Source organism: Megalobrama amblycephala, linkage group LG4 (genome assembly GCF_018812025.1).
Source record: "Megalobrama amblycephala isolate DHTTF-2021 linkage group LG4, ASM1881202v1, whole genome shotgun sequence".
NCBI classification, from domain to species: domain Eukaryota; kingdom Metazoa; phylum Chordata; class Actinopteri; order Cypriniformes; family Xenocyprididae; genus Megalobrama; species Megalobrama amblycephala.
The window spans coordinates 4,872,039-4,890,257 of NC_063047.1; the positions used below are offsets into that span (position 1 = coordinate 4,872,039).

General features: G+C 36.4%; 1 protein-coding gene and 1 long non-coding RNA gene across 5 annotated transcripts; one reads left to right on the top strand and one right to left on the bottom strand.

The window, feature by feature from the left end:
• Positions 1 to 1,655: 1,655 nt before the first annotated feature.
• Positions 1,656 to 11,623, bottom strand: dpf2 (double PHD fingers 2). 4 transcript variants are annotated; one of them, XM_048186912.1, is made up of 13 exons: positions 11,482 to 11,598; positions 8,772 to 9,030; positions 8,531 to 8,691; positions 7,995 to 8,102; positions 7,594 to 7,775; positions 7,391 to 7,483; positions 7,196 to 7,277; positions 6,596 to 6,637; positions 3,803 to 3,940; positions 3,223 to 3,354; positions 3,021 to 3,133; positions 2,826 to 2,907; positions 1,656 to 2,254 (listed from the first exon to the last, which is right to left on the bottom strand). In XM_048186912.1, the coding sequence occupies exons 2-13, from the start codon at positions 8,789 to 8,791 to the stop codon at positions 2,172 to 2,174; spliced, it is 1,236 nt and encodes a 411-aa protein (XP_048042869.1). In that variant the 5' UTR covers positions 8,792 to 9,030; positions 11,482 to 11,598; the 3' UTR covers positions 1,656 to 2,171. The 4 variants fall into 4 exon arrangements, with proteins under 4 accessions (XP_048042869.1, XP_048042868.1, XP_048042871.1 ...); XM_048186911.1 differs by lacking the exon at positions 8,772 to 9,030 and having other exon boundaries at positions 11,482 to 11,623; XM_048186914.1 differs by lacking the exon at positions 11,482 to 11,598 and having other exon boundaries at positions 8,878 to 9,030.
• Positions 11,590 to 17,312, top strand: LOC125266358. The gene is made up of 3 exons (XR_007184481.1): positions 11,590 to 11,629; positions 11,928 to 11,973; positions 17,089 to 17,312. It is a non-coding gene; the product is annotated as an uncharacterized LOC125266358 (long non-coding RNA).
• Positions 17,313 to 18,219: the final 907 nt, after the last annotated feature.

Sequence of the window (18,219 nt, forward strand, 5' to 3'; positions counted from 1 at the left end):
ACAAAGGAAGTATTGGCTGGATTGTGAAATGGCAATAGAAGACAGGAAAATAGGGGAACATTTGAAGCAGGCTGTATATCTGCCTCAGCTTGCTCTAGGAAGTCAAACTAAGCTCTGGAAAATTTAGCAAATACCATACTTGCACATCTGTGTTGTATTGAATGTAGCACTGGGCCACTTGAACAACCTTGTTTGCAAAGCCCATCTATCCTTCACTATCATAATTCAATCCTTTAAGTTAAAGGGACAGTTCAACCAATAAATTCTTTCATCATTTATTCACCCTCATGCCATTCCAAACCTGATTTAAGACTTAATTTCTTCTGTGGAACATGAATGAAGATATTTTGAAGAATGTTGGGAACCGTTTTTTTTTTTTTTTTTTTTGTCCACAGAATGGAAGTCAATCGTCCTCGAAAACTCACAATATCACACAATATGTTCTACAGAAGAAAGAAAGTAATACAGTTTTAAGAGTAAATGACGACAATTTCATTTTTGGGTGAGCTATTCCTTTAAGGGACGACTAATTTATCCAGGTTTCTTAAAAAATGTAAATTAAATGGCACACATCTGATACCATAAAGACGCCAATACAGGCCTCAGATTAAAGGACTGAAAGTAGTCTCTCAGTTAAACAACAGTAAATCAATTTACCGGATAACCAAGCATGTGACACTAACAAAGTCATTCTGACATCTCTACTCACCAATGGTGTTTGGTGGGTATTAATGATGAAAAAAAACCCACTTTCTGTAAATGTGTTACTTAACACAGCAGACATCCAGAAGCAGAGCTTTCAGTTTTTGAGTGCCGGAAGAACCTTTGCACACTATACTACACAAACTAGCAATTGGCAGTTTAATTTTAATCTGATAAATGAATACATGTGAGTAAAATGCTTGTGTAATCTATGCATGGCTGTAATCAATGAAATGTAAATCACAGTAAACATGATAATTATGGCATTAAAGTTTTAGTCCATGTATTTTTCTTACACTAGATAAAGCTTTCATGTACTCAACAGCAAATCCTTCGGAATTACCTGGAAAGGGATTTAATATTCTTGGTAGAATCTATCAAACCATAAACACTGACAAACTGATCTCAGCGTGGTCTGTAATACATTTTTCTAATTATGTCTCAATTAACAGCAAATAATTATAATATTTTCTGGACGTTTTCTTAAACTTTTTCTTTTTAAGCCTTCTCTTCCACACTGCTTTACCCGACATCTTAAATAACCACCTTTCACTAAATTTTAACTAGTTTCTTAACACCTAAAGGGTGCCCTAAAAAAGCAAAAATTAATAACAATATAAAAATATAATTTAAAATCACTACCTTTACCTTGCACCACGAATCCATCAGTTACTAAAGAGCTCACGCACCGACTGCTAGACTCTGTGCTTCAGTGGCATTTGCAGACACTATCCTTACGGAAAAAAATCCCCAAGCAACTCCCATCTCTATTGTTCAAGATCTTAAATACAACACACCTTTATATGCTATACAAATATATAAATATACAAAAACACATTATTGTTTCTTTTCTATTTCGCTTATTATGAACAAGCGTTGGCATGCTGATTGGTTTCAACTATTTCTCTCGATGATAAGCACAGTGTCAGTACAGAGTATTTTGGATATGGCTGAGTATGCAATATTTATTTTGGCTGATATAAACTGCATTTTATTATTGGTTTTCTGTTGAACAGTGTCTGCAGAAATGGGTGGAAATATCAGGTCTAATATGAGCAGGAACTCCAAAACAGAGTCATAATATTCTCATAGTGACTTCCTCCAAGTATGCACTGCTGAAAGGGTCAGGAGAGTTTGTGTTTGGTATGGAGGTATTGTGTTAGTTGTGGGGTGGGGGGGCAATAGTTGAAAACAAAGAGCAGGGGTAGTTTGAAACTTGGAACTGTGTAACAGTCATACTGAGATCAAACCTGCTGAGATGTGAATGAGGAATAAGAGACGGAAGCTACTCTTTTTCTCACTCCCTCTCTCTTTCTCTCCCGCTATTTGCGTCTGCGGGCCTGGGCAAGGTGGTCGTCCCTTTTCTGTTCCACTACAACTTCTGTTCGACCCCTTTTGTTTGCTTAAATCAAACAAACAAATCTTGGAAGGAACTATGAGATTGAGGATCCGTCTTTCCAAAAGGACCATCACGAGGGCGGTGCATTCTGGTTCTGGTATATGGAGGCCTTCTCTTTCAGGAGGGCCAAACACAGATGACAACTCCAACTTCCTGTAAAACATAAAATTATCTTCATCAAAACACAGATGTGTGATTTAGCACTATGCAAGTCAATTCTATGTGCTTTAATGAACATACACTACTGCTCAAATGAGTGGTTGGTAAGTTTTTTTTTATGCTGCATTTAAACAGCAAATACAGTAATATTGTAAAATAAAACTATTTTAAATAACTGTTTTAATATATGTATTACTCCAGTCTTCAGTGTCACATAATCATTCAGAAATCATTCTAAAATGTTGATTTGGTGCTTGAGAAACAATTCTTATAATTATCAATGTTGAAAAACTGTTGTGCTGCTTAATTTTTGTGGAAACAAATACATTTATCAGGATTCTTTGATGAATAGTAAGTAAAAAAACAACAACAAAAAAAACAGCATTTATTTGAAACAGAAATCTTTTGAAATATTATAAATGTTTGCTGTTACTTAATAAAGTTAATATTATAAACTTATTCATTTCTTATTCAAAAAATGAATAAATAAAGAAATAGATCTTACTGACTCCAAACTTAAACAGTAGTGTATGTGTGTATGAGACATTACTACATTTTGCTTTACCTTCAGGAGGTTCAGACATAGGGGGTGAGAGGCAGTACATGTGATAACCTCGGTCACAGTCATCACAGAACAACAGCTGGTCCTGTGGAAAAGCATATAAAAACGACATCAATGAGAATCCAAATAGGGATATTCAGATACAGAAATCAACTATGATCCATTACACACCTAGTATACAGTGGTAAACCAACTCACATCATTTTCTGATGTTCCACACATGTTACAGCACTTGCATTCAATGCACTGCCAGCGATAGGTTTTCACAGCAGCCATCATCACTGGAGTGAACTGCAGACATGAAGGGTGACCTGAGAATGGAGATAATTTGGTCATTTGGTCAAGAAAATCAAAAGAAAGCAAGCAGGTGAAAGTGCGTGTGTGTGTTTGTTTGTTTTACCAGAACGACCACAGTCTGAGCAGGACACAAGCTCTTCTGATTGGCCAGTTTTCTGGTTCAGGTTTGAATCTCCCAAACAGAAATCACAGTAGTTGTTCGGCAGAGCCAAACCATCTGGGCCCTTCTTTGGAGCTGCCCGACAGAGAGAAAGAGAACAGAGAATACCTACATTACTTCAAAATACACCAATCACAGCATTCATTGAAAATTATACAATCCAACACTGTCCCTAGAAGCTAAAACATCTGTTCAAAACCTAGTTAGCTGCCATGTAGATGGCATTTTAAGGTGTTGTGACATGCTGCCTATGTAGAGCATACCAAATTACTCACTTATGAGGTTTCATTTAGTACGGGAGGCAAGGTACCCCTCTAGGTTTTAAAATAAAGCCATACTGTCAATAATTAAGTCTACCACACTGTGCCAACCAATTAAGAATTTAATCAAACCCATCATTTGTTTTATTGGCATTATATTGGCTAAAATATTTCATGCCACTCCAAGTAACAAAGTTAAATGGCCTCTGTTCATTTGGCTACCAGAGTCTGTGCAACAACAACAAGCATGATCAATTTCTTACTCTTTGGTTCGTCCTGTTGGGGTGGAGTTGGTTCGCGAATTTCCATCTCATCTTTCTCCTCCCCCTCCTCCTCGGCCAAGTGAGAATGGGCGTAATGATAACTGAGACCAGGCCTGTTCTTATAGCGCTTCCCACAGACTATACACATACAGAGCACAATGATGGTTATAAGCACTTGCAATGGTCATATGCACCAAAACATCATCTGTACTTCAGTCTGTATCATCTGTACACACCAAAAGCTCTCTCTCATGCATGCACCTACAGTCTCATGCCCGTATTCTTGCTACTGGACAGTTGAGAGATCATTTCACTGCTCCTGGCTCTCCTGATCTTCATAAATTCTCATTCTTCAACACCATGGCAAATGTTAATATGTTTTCTCATAAGATTGCCCAGTATGTTTCACTTAAACAACAGCGATAGTTCACCACAAAATAATCATTCTGTCATTTACAAGTAGCCTTCCATACAGTGGAAGCAAATAGTTACCAACCATGATTGGTTGCCATTCAGTTTCATTGTATGGACAAGAGCAGCTTGGTCATTCTGTTAAGCCGGTTGCACACTGTACGATTTTGGACCTGATTTGGCTGTCTGAGACAAATTTTGTGAATTATAAAAGATTCCTCTGATCCTAAAGTGTGACGTCCCTGTCGGCAGGAAATCTGTAGTCTTTGATCACTAGTTTGACATGTTCGCTGACAGCCAATTAATGACAACTGCATTCAAGTTTTACCTCCAATGAAATTTTGGCAGTGTCAGAAGTTTTGCGGTGCAGTCCTGCAGCGCGAGTTCTCCTATGACAACTGTTAAATCAAAAACCAATAGAACCTGATGGCACAATTAGCGCAACAACAACAAACCACCACTTGCTCCATACACTTCGTCTTCATTTTTTTTTTTTTTTTTCAGTTTTCTTTTCAAGAGAAGCTATGATCAAAATTAACACTAAGAGATTGTTTTTTTTTTTCTTTGCTAGCCACCATTTCGATCTCGCATGATTTAAAAAACTCAGGATGAGTTATCTTGCGTGCATCCGTTAACAAGTCTTGACTGCCGTACAGTCTGACATTATTGACATTTGAGATCCCACAGTGTAACATAGCTTACAGCTGGGATTATGTATATCATCTATTATAAATCGTACAATGTGCACCCCGGCTTTAGACAACACCTTTACTGTTCAACGCTAGAGAGTTTTTTAGACTGAACAACATGATGGTGAGTGCATGATGACAATTTTCACTTTTGAGTGAACTATCCCTTTAAAACTGAAAGCATCACACATTTGGGGAAATGGGATTGATCAGTCCTTTAGCAACTTAAAAATAGAGGCACTATTTGAATCTAATCAGAAAAGGAATGAGAAAATCAGGGAGCGACCTCAAGGTGAAGAGAAGGATGAGTATCACAAGAAGCAACAAAGAACTAAGAAACAGAGTTACAGAGACAAAACAGAGCAGGTAATGAAGAATAAAGAGGTGAATAATAGAGGGTAGATAAAAGCAATTTACATGTCAAACAATTTCTAAGTATTAACCGGGGATGAGATATTTCAAAGTACTGTTATAATTTTTTATGACAAGAATAGCCGATTAAGGTAAAGGTTTCCCTGGTTCCCACAACTATTTTGAGATAAAAAGAGATCAGAGAAAGTGTGTGAGAAGGAGAAATGTTCAGTAGAATAGTTTTTTTCTACCAAAAATCAGAATGAGCTAAGAATATAATTGTGCAAAGCACTGAAGCCTAATTCAGATGAAAGAGAAACACTAGAGTAAAAGATTGTAATGTATCACAGTTGATTAACTACACATTAAACACAAACAAATTACAATATTGTTCTATTGTGACCTAGACATGTATATACACGAGTTCAAAAGTGAGTTCAGTTACGTTTTTTGAAAGAATATTGTTATTCAGCAAGGATGCATTAAACTGATCAAACGTGAGAGACTTTTACATTATTATGAAATATTTCTATTTGAAATAAATGCTACATTGATCAACATTGAAAATAATAATAAATGTTTCTTGAGCACTAAATCAGCATATCAGAATGACTTCTGAAGGATCATGTGACGCTGAAGACCATAATGGCTGTTGAAAATTCAGCTTTGCCATCACAGGAATAAATTACATTTTAAAATATATTAAAATAGAAAACAGTTCTTTTAAATTGTTGATATTTCACAATTTTACCATTTTCACATAATTTTTGATCAAATAAATGCAGCCTTGGTAAGCATGAGAGACTTCTATCAAAAAAAAAAAAAAACTTGACCAGTAGTGTAATATTGTACTGGCTGATTCATAAGATGCATGCAAGAAAATTGTTAGTAACCGAGAGTTGCTGTAAGTATAAAGTGCTTTTCAAACAGTTCACCATAAGAACACCTCAGACTGGGAAGTTATATTGAGTCATGCTGCCGCTAACAACCCACTTGAACGTGTCTGAACATTTCACATGGCCCGAAGGCAGTACAGCTTGTTTAGGGGGAAAAAAGAAATGAATTCTGTGGAAATTGTCTTCCTGTGAAGCTGCTGTCACACTTAACGCTGTTCAGGCAGTTTTCCTTACCCCCAAAAAATGTTAACTGTAGCCATCAATAACACCTAATTTCAAATAAAAGTTCAGTACATTCTTGTCAGGCATAAATCTTGTTTGCAATGCACGCAAAATAAAGAAAAAGAGGGAAAACCAAGACATGAGCGGATGGGGACGGAGAAGAAAAAGACAAAGAGAATCAGGAAAGCAGAACTAGACGGAGAGAGAGAGAAAGGGCAATATACCTCTTTCAGAAGATTTTGAAATATGCTTTTGTTTGAAAGTGTCTGAAAGAGAGAAAAAAGAAAGAAAAAGGAGAGAAAGAAGAGACAGAAAGACTCACAGACTGACAACAAGAATCAGGAAATCAGGAGAAATAAACTCATAAAGAACATTTGCATCACAGTATCATGACACATTTAAGAGACACAAATGCAGAGAATAGAGATCCAGAACTATGAAAGAACAACACAAAACCTGAAATCAATTGGACATCAAGTATTTATCCACAGGTTTACAATATTAAGACTTAAGTTTAGGATAAATAGTTTAATCAGGCTAGATGTGAGACTGGTAAATGAAAGCTTACAGAATAGTAGGCTTTTTTAGACGTTTTCAATAAAAATATAAATTTGCATTTTTTTTTTTGTACTTCTGGCTTTCATGAATAGACAAGAAAGAGCTGACTGAGAAATTATTCTGAAGTTTAGTGTGTCAGATACAGTACAGCTACAGTATAGCTCAAGCCTTTTTATAGTAAAGAGAAGTCGATCTCTCTAGATGAGATCACTGAGAGGTCAGCAGGCTGAGTCATGTGGTTCCCCTGAAAGCCATATATGACTCACTGTCACAGGCGTATGGTCTGTCCCGGTCTTCCAAAGCCGCTGCTGCTTCCAACTTCTTCCGAGCACTGCTGACACCACGCCCCTGTGAAACCATTATCATCATCATAACTGTAACCTTTTACAGGGTTTTGCTTAACACAGATTATGAGTACACGATATTTACATGCATGCAAGTTAATAAGATCAAGATCTCACCTTTCCCTTGCCTTTTCCCCTTCTCTTTGGAGTATCTTCCTCATAATCTTCATCGTCCAGATCATCTAAAAAATCATCTGGCTCCAAAATTCTCTACAAGCACACCAACGGGTGAAAACAAATCAGACAGAATAACCAAGCAAGGTGAGATTTCAACAAAAAGAGTGACATTTCAAATCAAAATCATCAGCTGTTCTCAGTACCTTACGGACCCTGCTGCTGGGGTTTAGTGCCCCCGTGGAGAACTCTGTAGAGCTGGGTTCCTCCTCCCCCCCTGTGCGGAGCTCCAATCCAGACCTTTTATCCAGCGGCTCTCCTTTCAGAAGGGCCTCTAAGCTGCTGCCATCACTGGAGAAAACGTCCTTCTTAAGCCCCAGATCCAGCTCTGAAACATACACATGCACATACACATCCATAGGCAACTGCACAGAGATGGATAAAAATGTCATCAAAACATACAGAAATGTAAATGACATGAAAGTGAAACACAAATATCTAGACACAAATCTATGAATGGCCTACACATAGGGAATTACATAAACACAACCACAAACACCACTGTTATTAAAACGGTCTCTCACGGAGGAAGAGAGTGGCAGCATACCGGTTTTTAGAGATGGGAAGGCTAGACGAGGGTCCTCTGGAGGGTGAGCTCTCCTCTTCTTTCTCCAGCGTCGTGCTGGATAAGTGTACAACTGACCTGGGGCAACACCTTTGGTGAGAGTGAGATGAAAAAGACACATGCAGTCAGTCATGCCTTATGTTTAAAAAAAGAGACAAGGCACAAAAACACATTTACATCAAAAAAATCTAATCCGTGCATTAGGCTTTGCAGTGTGATTATTTCATTAACATGAGCATAATCAAACAGGGACATTGACAACAAAAATAAATCAATTTATTTCTGTTTACTTAACTGAGAAATATACATATATAACATGTAATATATATATATATATATATATATATATATATATATATATATATATATATATATATATATATATATATATATATATATACACACACACACGTAATTAATACATATAACTAATTTTAATTTTGAAAACTCTATTTACAACACACAAAAAAAGAAAATTCTGTTCTGTAAACTGACCACTGTGACTGAGAGTGTCCCACCTGGTCCTCTGTGTCGTTTCTCCATCCAGAAGTAGCAGTTGCTCTGGGCGACACCCGTCTGAGAGTCGAGGAAAGGCATCCTCACGCTCCTTTCTGCGCACAGACGGGCATTATAGTTGTGACACTGCTCCATAGCATCCCTGTAATACTGCTCGCCCAGCCTACAGACACAGCAAGAGACATTAAATGCAACAGCTTGAATAAAAACTAAGTTTAACCAGAGGTGATTTCTGAAACTCACACAGAGTCTAGAGAAGCCATCTTCTGTTGGGCATAAGCGATAGTGTGTCAATAACACACACCCTACCAGTGCCACCCTGAAACCAGCTCAACCCTGTTCAGCTTACCCGCCCGTGAGTGTTTGTATGCAGCAGGAGGTCTTGCAGGCATGCAGCTCAGTCACTGTAACTCTCTCACTCCAGCCACTTAGCAGGTGCCGCTGCCGCCCGTCACCCAGGCAACCACTAAGAGCCCCAGAGAGAGCACAGGCTAGCTAAAGCCTGTGAGATTAGAGCACAGACGGGCGTTGATGTCACAGAGGATGAAACAAAAGCTTAAAGCTTTGCTGTGTTAGAACCAAGAGCTCTGAGGGGTTTAGAGCCCAGACAACAAAACACCCCTGGGATGATTGTCTGCCTCCAAGACGCCAAAACACAGAGCTGCAGCTTCAAAAGGCACTTGCTCAAAGGCGATTCACATTCCACAAACCAGCAACTCGGACAGCGTTGATACCTGCTATTAAGATCCACCTTAGGGCACAGCACTAAATACAGGTGTAAATGGGGTCCGGTGTTTTGTGAACCAATCACTCAGAATCAGAAATGTGACCACACTGAATTGGTAGTGTAAACATTAATGCAATCGAATTATCCCAGATAATATTCACCCATCAACCTGCTAAAATGTTAAAAGTCTAATTTCATATTGGATGAGGCACATTGTAAAATAACTAGAAATGCACAATCATAAACAGCCGTGAATGCTGTGAAAGTATGCTTGTGCTAGAGCTGCATGATCGTTTCAAACACGATCAAACACCCATGCAATCTTATTCCTAAATGTCAACGATCCGCTATTAATCCTTTGACAAGTACGATCACAGCGAACATTCAAATCTGTGTTGGCACTTCTGCTGAACCAGAGAGAGCAGTTGTCAAGTATTAGATATGAAACAACTTCACAAACAGTCTTTTCAACCACAGAGTCTCATTATTTCTGTGTTACAATAACTCAAGTTATTCAGAAGTATGGGGATAAAAGTTTATAGTTCGGATATTAACACTGATGTCTACAGTAGCGATCAAAATAAAGTGAATCACCTTTTGAAAATAACTTGACGCTTCAAAAAAAGACTGTTATTACTTAAATCGATACACGAGTACGTTGTCATTGAATCATTCAATATATCCATTCAAAAATGCTGATTTCATCCATTAATGAAACAAGTTCATTGTTCAGAGTCATTGAATCATTCATTCAAACCAATTAAAAAATGAATTCAAATTAAAAAATTAATAACAACTAACATTTTGTCAGAACTTCTGGTAAATTACATGTTAATTTGTTTAGTTGTCTACAGGGTATTGTGGGAGAATAGTGATCTCTATTTTAAACAAATATTGAGATTCTAGCTCTAGCATGTGCTTTTCCAATTTACTGAGTTTTCACCTGACACAGATCTTAACACTAAACAGGGTCAAAGACAGAAACAGATTTGGCTACAGTGTCCTCAAATTAAATCAGTCAGAAGTTGAGAGCTGAATAAGGAACTGTGTCTCCAGGAGTTACAAGGGCTGTCAAACTCAGGTTTGAGGTTAATAATTCAAGTTTAAGTCGAGCTTATTTGTATAGCACTTTTCACAATACTTATCGTTTCAAAGCAGCTTTATAGAAAGTGTTTTGTAGCTTTGTAGAAAGTTTAATGTTACAATTGATTCTGTTATCAGAGAAGAGATGAGTGTGTCAAGGTAATGTCCATATGACAGTAATATACAGCTATAAGATAATACAGGTTATGTATATATTCAGTTAAGCAGACACAGCGAATGTGTTAGGCAGCAGTTACAACTTATATACAATATAAGGATAATATTACAATACAGTTGAGGGATAATATTTGATAGTTTTGTATGTCGATCCAAACTGGCGTCAACTGAAGTCTTTGCAATTATCGCATCGCCTGAAATCATCGCAAATAACTCACTCACCATTTCACTGTCCTTCATCTAAAAAGCTCCTTATTGAACAAGAAAAAGCTAATTTCTATAATGACAGCCTAAACTGCACCAAGAGCACTTCCTGGTTTCGGTACAGTGTGATGTAGCAAAATCAGATAAAGAACTAGGAAAATGGTATGGTTAGATCATGTTTATCCCATTGGTTATAAATGAAAAAACTTTTCAGTCAGAGCGAGATATTTGGTTATTAACAAACAGTATAATATGAAATGGTCAGGTAAATGTAACCTTCTTCAAAATTAAGTGACATAAATCAGTCAGTCTTTCATCTTCAGATCCACACATGACAGAACTGGAATCCAAAAAAACAGCTGGTGCTTCCACAACTGAAGACCAGAATAACCAACCAACAACAGCACTGACAAACAACTGAAACAAACATTTAAGCGCCTTAACATGGTTCCCGCTAAACTTTATTACACCACTGACATAAGCACACTCATTAGAGGAACAGAGAAAGCCTCCTACATGCGTTGCTCCCTGATCATGCTGAAAGACGGAAGCTAAATGAAGCATTCACACCAGCGGGGCACAGCAGCTGCTAGTACAGCTAACTTAACCAGAGCTCGGATAACCTTGCCAAACACGTGTATTTAGCTCTATTTCAGCAAATAACGCAAATGCTCATAACGTTGTATTTTTACTTTACAGTTACATATCAAAGTTCAACATTAAAATCTCATATGTGGTCAAATAAGGATGAAAAATACTCACAGCTTGACAACATTCTCCACAACCGCCGCCATCTTGGCTCTACTGTGCTCGCAGCGCGTGTTCTGCGCTTGCGCAGAATGAAAGCCCTTAGAGGAAGGTCACGGGTCACGGGCGTTCAGGAGGCGGGCGCGTGAAGGCAGAAATGAAGGTTCTTTTCATGTTCATAATCAGTGCAATACACCTATCTGTCTATTGCTGTTATCCCAAAATGTATGAAGATTGCTTCAATCAATCAAAATATCTATTGTCTTTTAAACAACAAAAGAATATGTTGTCTTTCAAAACCCTTACAACTTATTTAGCACAAAAGGAGAAAGTTTAAATACTGTAGTGGTTGCTATTGAAGAGTCAAAAGGAGGCTAAAAGTGGTTCATACGCTATAATAAAGTCTTCTGAAGTGTTGTTTGAGATAGAGAATGAAATTTAAATCATTGTTCCCTTTACAGCAAACCGAGCCAGAGAGTTGAATTCGCAAGTGGTGCTCATTTCCAGGTATGCAACAGTTCAATCAACCCACGGCAACATTTTAAATGTAGCCCAATTCGGCGGACTTGACATCCCAACTCACTGCAGAGTCAAATGATGTCCAGCTCCCCCTCTGAAATGGATGGATCTTGAGCTAGTTATGTTTAGGGACAGAGCTCTGGCTCTGGGTATGGTGTGGTTGGACCTTGAAGCTCCAGAGAGGGGGAGCTGGATGTCAAGCTGGACATGTCAAGTGGAGCTGCTCCACCCATTCGTGAACCGATTCGTGTCCCAAGTTCCGAACGGCATATTAATATGGATTTTGTAAAGATCAGTTTGACAAGATCCAACTCAAAAGAACGAGTCGTTCATGAATCAGACATCGCTGCAACTCATAAATTAGCTAAGGGGTGTTTGTGTGGATGCCATGATTTTCACTGAATTAATAACGAATAAAATTAAAATCTATATTTATCACACAAATATGACTTGATTTGGGGTTAAATGTTCCTTTTACACATGTGTACACAAGTAAATGCTATTCTTAAACATTATACTTTTGTTAACTTAATTGAAAATGACAAAATGTTTCAAATAATATATTCATATATTAAGAATACACGTTGGTGGATCCAAAATGGTTTATATTCATATTCATGCATTTTATTAATATTTATGTTAATCATTTATGGCTTATGATTTATCAATTTTACTTTTGATTTCATATATTTATGTACTTCTACTTTATATATGTTAATTCTTATCATATTTTCAAGTATTTACTTGTTATTGTACCCTTATGGTTATTCTTATTTTATATTTAAGAGTATGTATGCTTGCTATGTTCAGTTGTTCTTCAAGTGTTCCAGTGTGACAGACAGGTCACGCTGACACATTTGTGGTTAGATATTGGACGCCTACCAAGTACTGCAGAAGTGATGTTTTTCAGAATTATTGCTCATTTGAATCCAGTCAAAATATGTCTGTTATTATTTCTGCTGACATTTGATAGTGTAAGATTTGTAAAATTCCCTAAGGGTCAAAACAACTTTTATATCTATTTTTGGCATCTGACCAGTTTATGATACAATGGGTAAAACCATTTAACCTTTTCTAAGAACAAAAACATCAGTTTGAGTGGGTTGGGAATTTCCCTATATGCTTATAGTATAATATGGATTGAGTTGTTGATAATTTAGCTCTCCTTTGCTCTCTTGGGCTACTGCTTCTTCTCTCTTATCTGCAAATGTTTTAATTCTTTTTGATCTTCATCTATTAGATAAAATACTCTGGATTTTACAATACTCTAAATTTATCATTAACTGTTGACTGCTCCTTTATGATGGTTATTTTACCTTTTGGTTTTATTAAATATTTTCATTATCGATTAAAGTTTGCGTGTGAGGCTAAAATTTAATTGTAATGAATAAATAATTTTTCATTAATGTTATCATAGCCTGGTTCTCTCAAGTTTTTGCATCAACGTGTAAACAGGCGAAATTAGTAAATTCAGTACAGTCCAAAAGTTTGGAACCACTAAGATTTTTAATGTTTTTAAAAGAAGTTTCGTCTGCTCACCAAGGCTACATTTATTTAATTAAAAATACAGTAAAAACAGTAATATTGTGAAATATTATTACAATTTAAAATAACTGTTTTCTATTTGAATATATTTCACAAAGTAATTTATTCCTGTGATGCAAAGCTGAATTTTCAGCATCATTACTCCAGTCTTCAGTGTCACATGATCCTTCAGAAATCATTCTGCTCAAGAAACATTTAATGTGTACAATTGTACAAAATATTTGTGTACAATCTTTTTTTTCAGGATTATTTGATGAATAGAAAGTTCAAAAAAACAGTGTTTATCTGAAATCTAATCTTTTGTAACATTATAAATGTCTTTACTGCCACTTTTGATTGATTTAATGCATCCTTGCTGAATAAAAGTATTCATTTCTTTAATTTCTTTTCAAAAAAATAAAAATAAAAATTCTTACTGACCCCAAACTTTTGAACGGTACTGTATAATGCTACAGAAGCTTTGTATTTCAGATAAATGCTGTTCTTTTGAACTTTCTATTCATCAAGGAATCCTGAAAAAAAAAGTACACAACTGTTTTCAACATTGAAAATAATCATAAATGTTTATTGAGCAGCAAATCAGCATATTAGAATGATTTCTGAAGGATCATGTGACACTGAAGACTGGAGTAACGATGCTGAAAATTCAGCTTTGCATCACAGGAATAAATTACTTTGTCAAATATATTTAAATAGTACACAGTTATTTTAAATTGTAATAATATTTCACAATATTACTGTTTTTTGCTGTATTTTTAATTAAATAAACGTAGCCTTGGTGAGCAGACGAAACTTCTTTTAAAAACATTAAAAATCTTAGTGGTTCCAAACTTTTGGACTGTACTGTATGTCAAAATCAAACCCGTTATATTATTCTAACTCATACCCCGGTTTCACAGACAAGGCTTAAAACTAGTCCCAGACTAAAATGCATGTTTGAGCTGTTTTAACTGAACGCAATTTACACTGACATATCTTAAAATACGTTATATCTTAAAATATGTCAGTGCCATTGTTTTGTCTCAAGATGCACACCAATGATGTTTTTTCTAAGGCATGTTTATAAAAGCTACTTAAATATCCTAACTGAACTAAGGCCCAATCCTAGCTTAATCTAAGCCCTGTCTGTGAATCCAGGCTTTAGTGTTGTAGTGTTCACAAATGGACACAAGGTGGCACTAGTGGTCAATCTGACGAGACAAGCAGTGCCGGTTTCATAAACCGCAAAGACAAGTGTTACAAGTTAGTCATCTATTTATTTTTTTATTTATTTTTTCAGGACTGGCGGGCCCACTTGTATAAACATAGCCGCTAAGTTAATACCCTGTCTTATGAAATAGACTCATCAACCAGCAATTGTGGCTAGTCATTCTTACTTTTCGGATTTAAATGAGACCAATCAATCTTTTTATGTAACTGACTTCATAAAAAAAAAAAAAAAAAAAAAAATAGATGAGTAACTTGTCTAAGTAAGCCTTGTCTAAGCAGCTTATGCAGTCGGCCACTAGATATAGACTGATTTGTACTATGTACTAAGACAGTGATTTTAACCGACCAAACTCATTATATCATGCTGGTAAAGTATACTATGTGCAAAAAATCAGATGTGCCCAGAATATAACATAGGCTACTATTCTTTATTAGTATGATATTTAGTGAGTTTGGTCTGTTAAAATCACTGTCCTATATTAAGCCACGTTAAGCCTTTTCTTATAAGGGTTTTCTATGGGAGGAAAAGGTTTAACGTGTTATTAAACGCGTTAAGATCATATTCTGGGCACATCTGATTTTTTGCACATAGTATACTTTATTAGCATAATATTTAGTGAGTTTGGTCAGTTAAAATCACTGTCTTAGTAGCCATGTTAGCGTTTTTCACGTTAAGTGTTTTAGAATGTCCCGAAAACGGTCAGGTGGAGCAGAATGGAAAGTGCATGCTAACGGAATGGTCTCCAAGAAGAACCAGCGAAATGTAGCCAAATTACTGACCTATTCAGTGCAGGTTCGTTTAATCTGTAAACAGGCTACTGTAGTTTTGTCTTCGTTAACTTAGCTAGTGTGTTGAGTTCAGTATTAGAATGTTTCAGCTAGTCGTTAAGTGTGTCTCCAGCTAAGTATTAAATGCTAACATTACTATGGTCACTCAAAATACTTTAGGCTACGTTAAAGGACATCATTATTATCAAGTTCCATTGGTAATTTAGCTCACATTACTTTATAGTAGCTAAAGTTAAGGAGCGAGTAGACAATAACACAAACATATGAGTCGTCATAATGCAATAACATGTTAAGTATTAGGATTTAAAAATACATATTTATTATGATTTAGTTATTGTAGTACTAATTTTGACATTTAGGCAATTTAGAAAATGTGTTTTACTATATTTGTATAAAATTGGCTTTTGTTAAATCTTGGAAATTTAAGTCATTCTAAGATTAAAGGGATAGTTCACCCAAAAATGAAAATTATCCCATGATTACTCACCCTCATCTTCTTTCAGATGAACACAGTCAGAAATATATTTAAAAATATCCTTAGTCCTTCAAGGTTTATAATGGTTGTGAATGGCTGCCCAAATTCTGAAGACAAAAAAAAAAAAAAAAGCATCCATCCATATAAAATGAATCCATACGGGTTAATAAAGGAAGTTAATAAAGGCCTTCTGAAGCGAATTCATGCGGTTGTGTAAGACAAGTATCCTTATTTAAAACTTTATAAAGTAAAATAACAAGCTTCCGGCTTGACAGCCATACGTATTCGATGTACGTCCAAAAAGCGTTAACTTCCGTGAGGTAGTACTCAATGCCATGACGTACAACATGCTTTATTAACCCCCATAAGGTGTATGGATTTATTTTTACCATTACCATTCACAACCATTATAAACCTTAGAGGACTAAGGATATTTTTAAATATATCTCTGACTGTGTTCGTCGGAAAGAAGATATAAACCTAGAGCTTGAGGTTGAGTAAATCGTGATAATTTTCATTTTTGGGTGAACTATCCCTTAAAAAAAAAAAAAAAAAATATTATCCTAATGCAATACTTTGATTTTAACTAAAATGAATTTTGATTCTGTGCAAACAAATTACAATAAGATGGTTGTTTTGCAACAAGGTGGAGACAGTTTTGTTCATAACAGTAGACCTGTAGTGAAGAAGTGACAGATACAAGAAAAATAGCAAAAAAGTACACACACACTAGGGAGAGACAGCGAGATATCAGGAAAAAATGAAGAGAAGGAAAGGGAAACTGGAAGTGAAGGTGCAGTTCAAGAGAGAATATCTGATTATGCGATATATATGCTGGTTTGGGACCTCAGCAGCTGGCTTTGTTTTAAGTGTTGAAAAGGTCTGCAGAGTATGCAGAAAATACTGATTACTCCCAGTTTAATGTCATGTGGGAAATGTTCTAAGTTCTCTCCTAAAACATTAGGAAGTGACAGGAGCAATAGGAGCAGATTCAGTGTGCTTGTGGCTGGCTTCTGTGGGAAGAAGAAAACATGATATGAACTATCAATTTTAGTTCAATTGATGACAATATTTACTTTTGCTAGGTGATAAAGAAAAACAGCTCGTCTCCTCTGTCGGACATTACAGTCTCACCTTCCGTCAAACACGTGGCACAACCATCGATCCCATTATAATCAACGGAGATGTTCACACTGCAAGTACGGCTGTGGCAGCTGATTTTAAAGGTGCTGTATGTAATTGTTTTGACTCTACTAAACCACAAAATACCATAATATTTTTGCAGAGATTTAGGAAACATGCTAAGTTCACATACGTCTGAAAAACAATGCTACAGCCAGTTATTCTACTTTGAAATGTGCGTTCCATGTTGGAATGTCTGTGTTTGTTTTGGACTGTGTGATCCCGCCCACTGCCAATTTACCCAATAGTGTATCAACACCCCTGGTTGCAATTTGGAGGAAAGCACAGCGTATTGTAGCCACGGAAGCCAGCAAACAAACTAGGTCAGAAATCACAGATTTTACGTGACCTAAAAAAGCTTCACAATCTAAATCCATCTAAAAAGCTCTATGTCCAAAGACACGGAAAAATCAACTTATCAACTTCAAGTGAAAAAGCTCATCGCCTTTGTGCATAATTTCTACTGTCAGTGAAACATGCTAAAAACTATCCAACACTTTGAAAATAACCCAACAAAATGACCCAAAAGGCAGAACCCAGCCAATTTTAGGTAGGCCATCATACAACAAACAACTTTTATTCCACCTCTACAAACATCTTCATATGTTTTCTTATTTTTCCTTTGCTTTCTCTCCTTTATTCTTCTTGCTCAATAACAACTGACAGGTTGTGAATAGTAGCCACACACAGAGCAAAGCCTTTGACACATTCACAAAGGCTGCACTGAAGTAACAGAGCACATGGTGAATACTTTTCGGTATCCTCCCTTCCTCAGAGCACTTTCAGAATATTCCATGGAAATGTTTTATGTGTGTGTGTGTTTGCAGAAGCTGCCAGGGTGGTTATTATCTGTTACATTCTGTGAGTATAGGAGTGAGGATTGAGAAAGGAACACATTAGAGCCAATCCATGATAATAAAGGGCTGTAATTCCCTTCAACTAAAGCACACAAAGATGCACATACACACACCCTGTACAATGAAAACTATGTTGAAAACAGTATCAAAACCTCCCACAAAGGCACGTGATAGATC

Bases quoted from the DNA above. Each gene is read 5' to 3' on its own strand.
- dpf2 (XM_048186911.1), bottom strand. From the start codon at position 11,513: ATGGCGGCGGTTGTGGAGAATGTTGTCAAGCT. The intron at 3,355-3,802 runs GTAAGAAATTGA...TCTGTCGGGCAG, and splicing joins CCAACAGGACGAACCAAAGA to CTCCAAAGAAGGGCCCAGAT. The intron at 2,255-2,825 runs GTAAAGCAAAAT...TATGTTTTACAG, and splicing joins TATGTCTGAACCTCCTGAAG to GAAGTTGGAGTTGTCATCTG.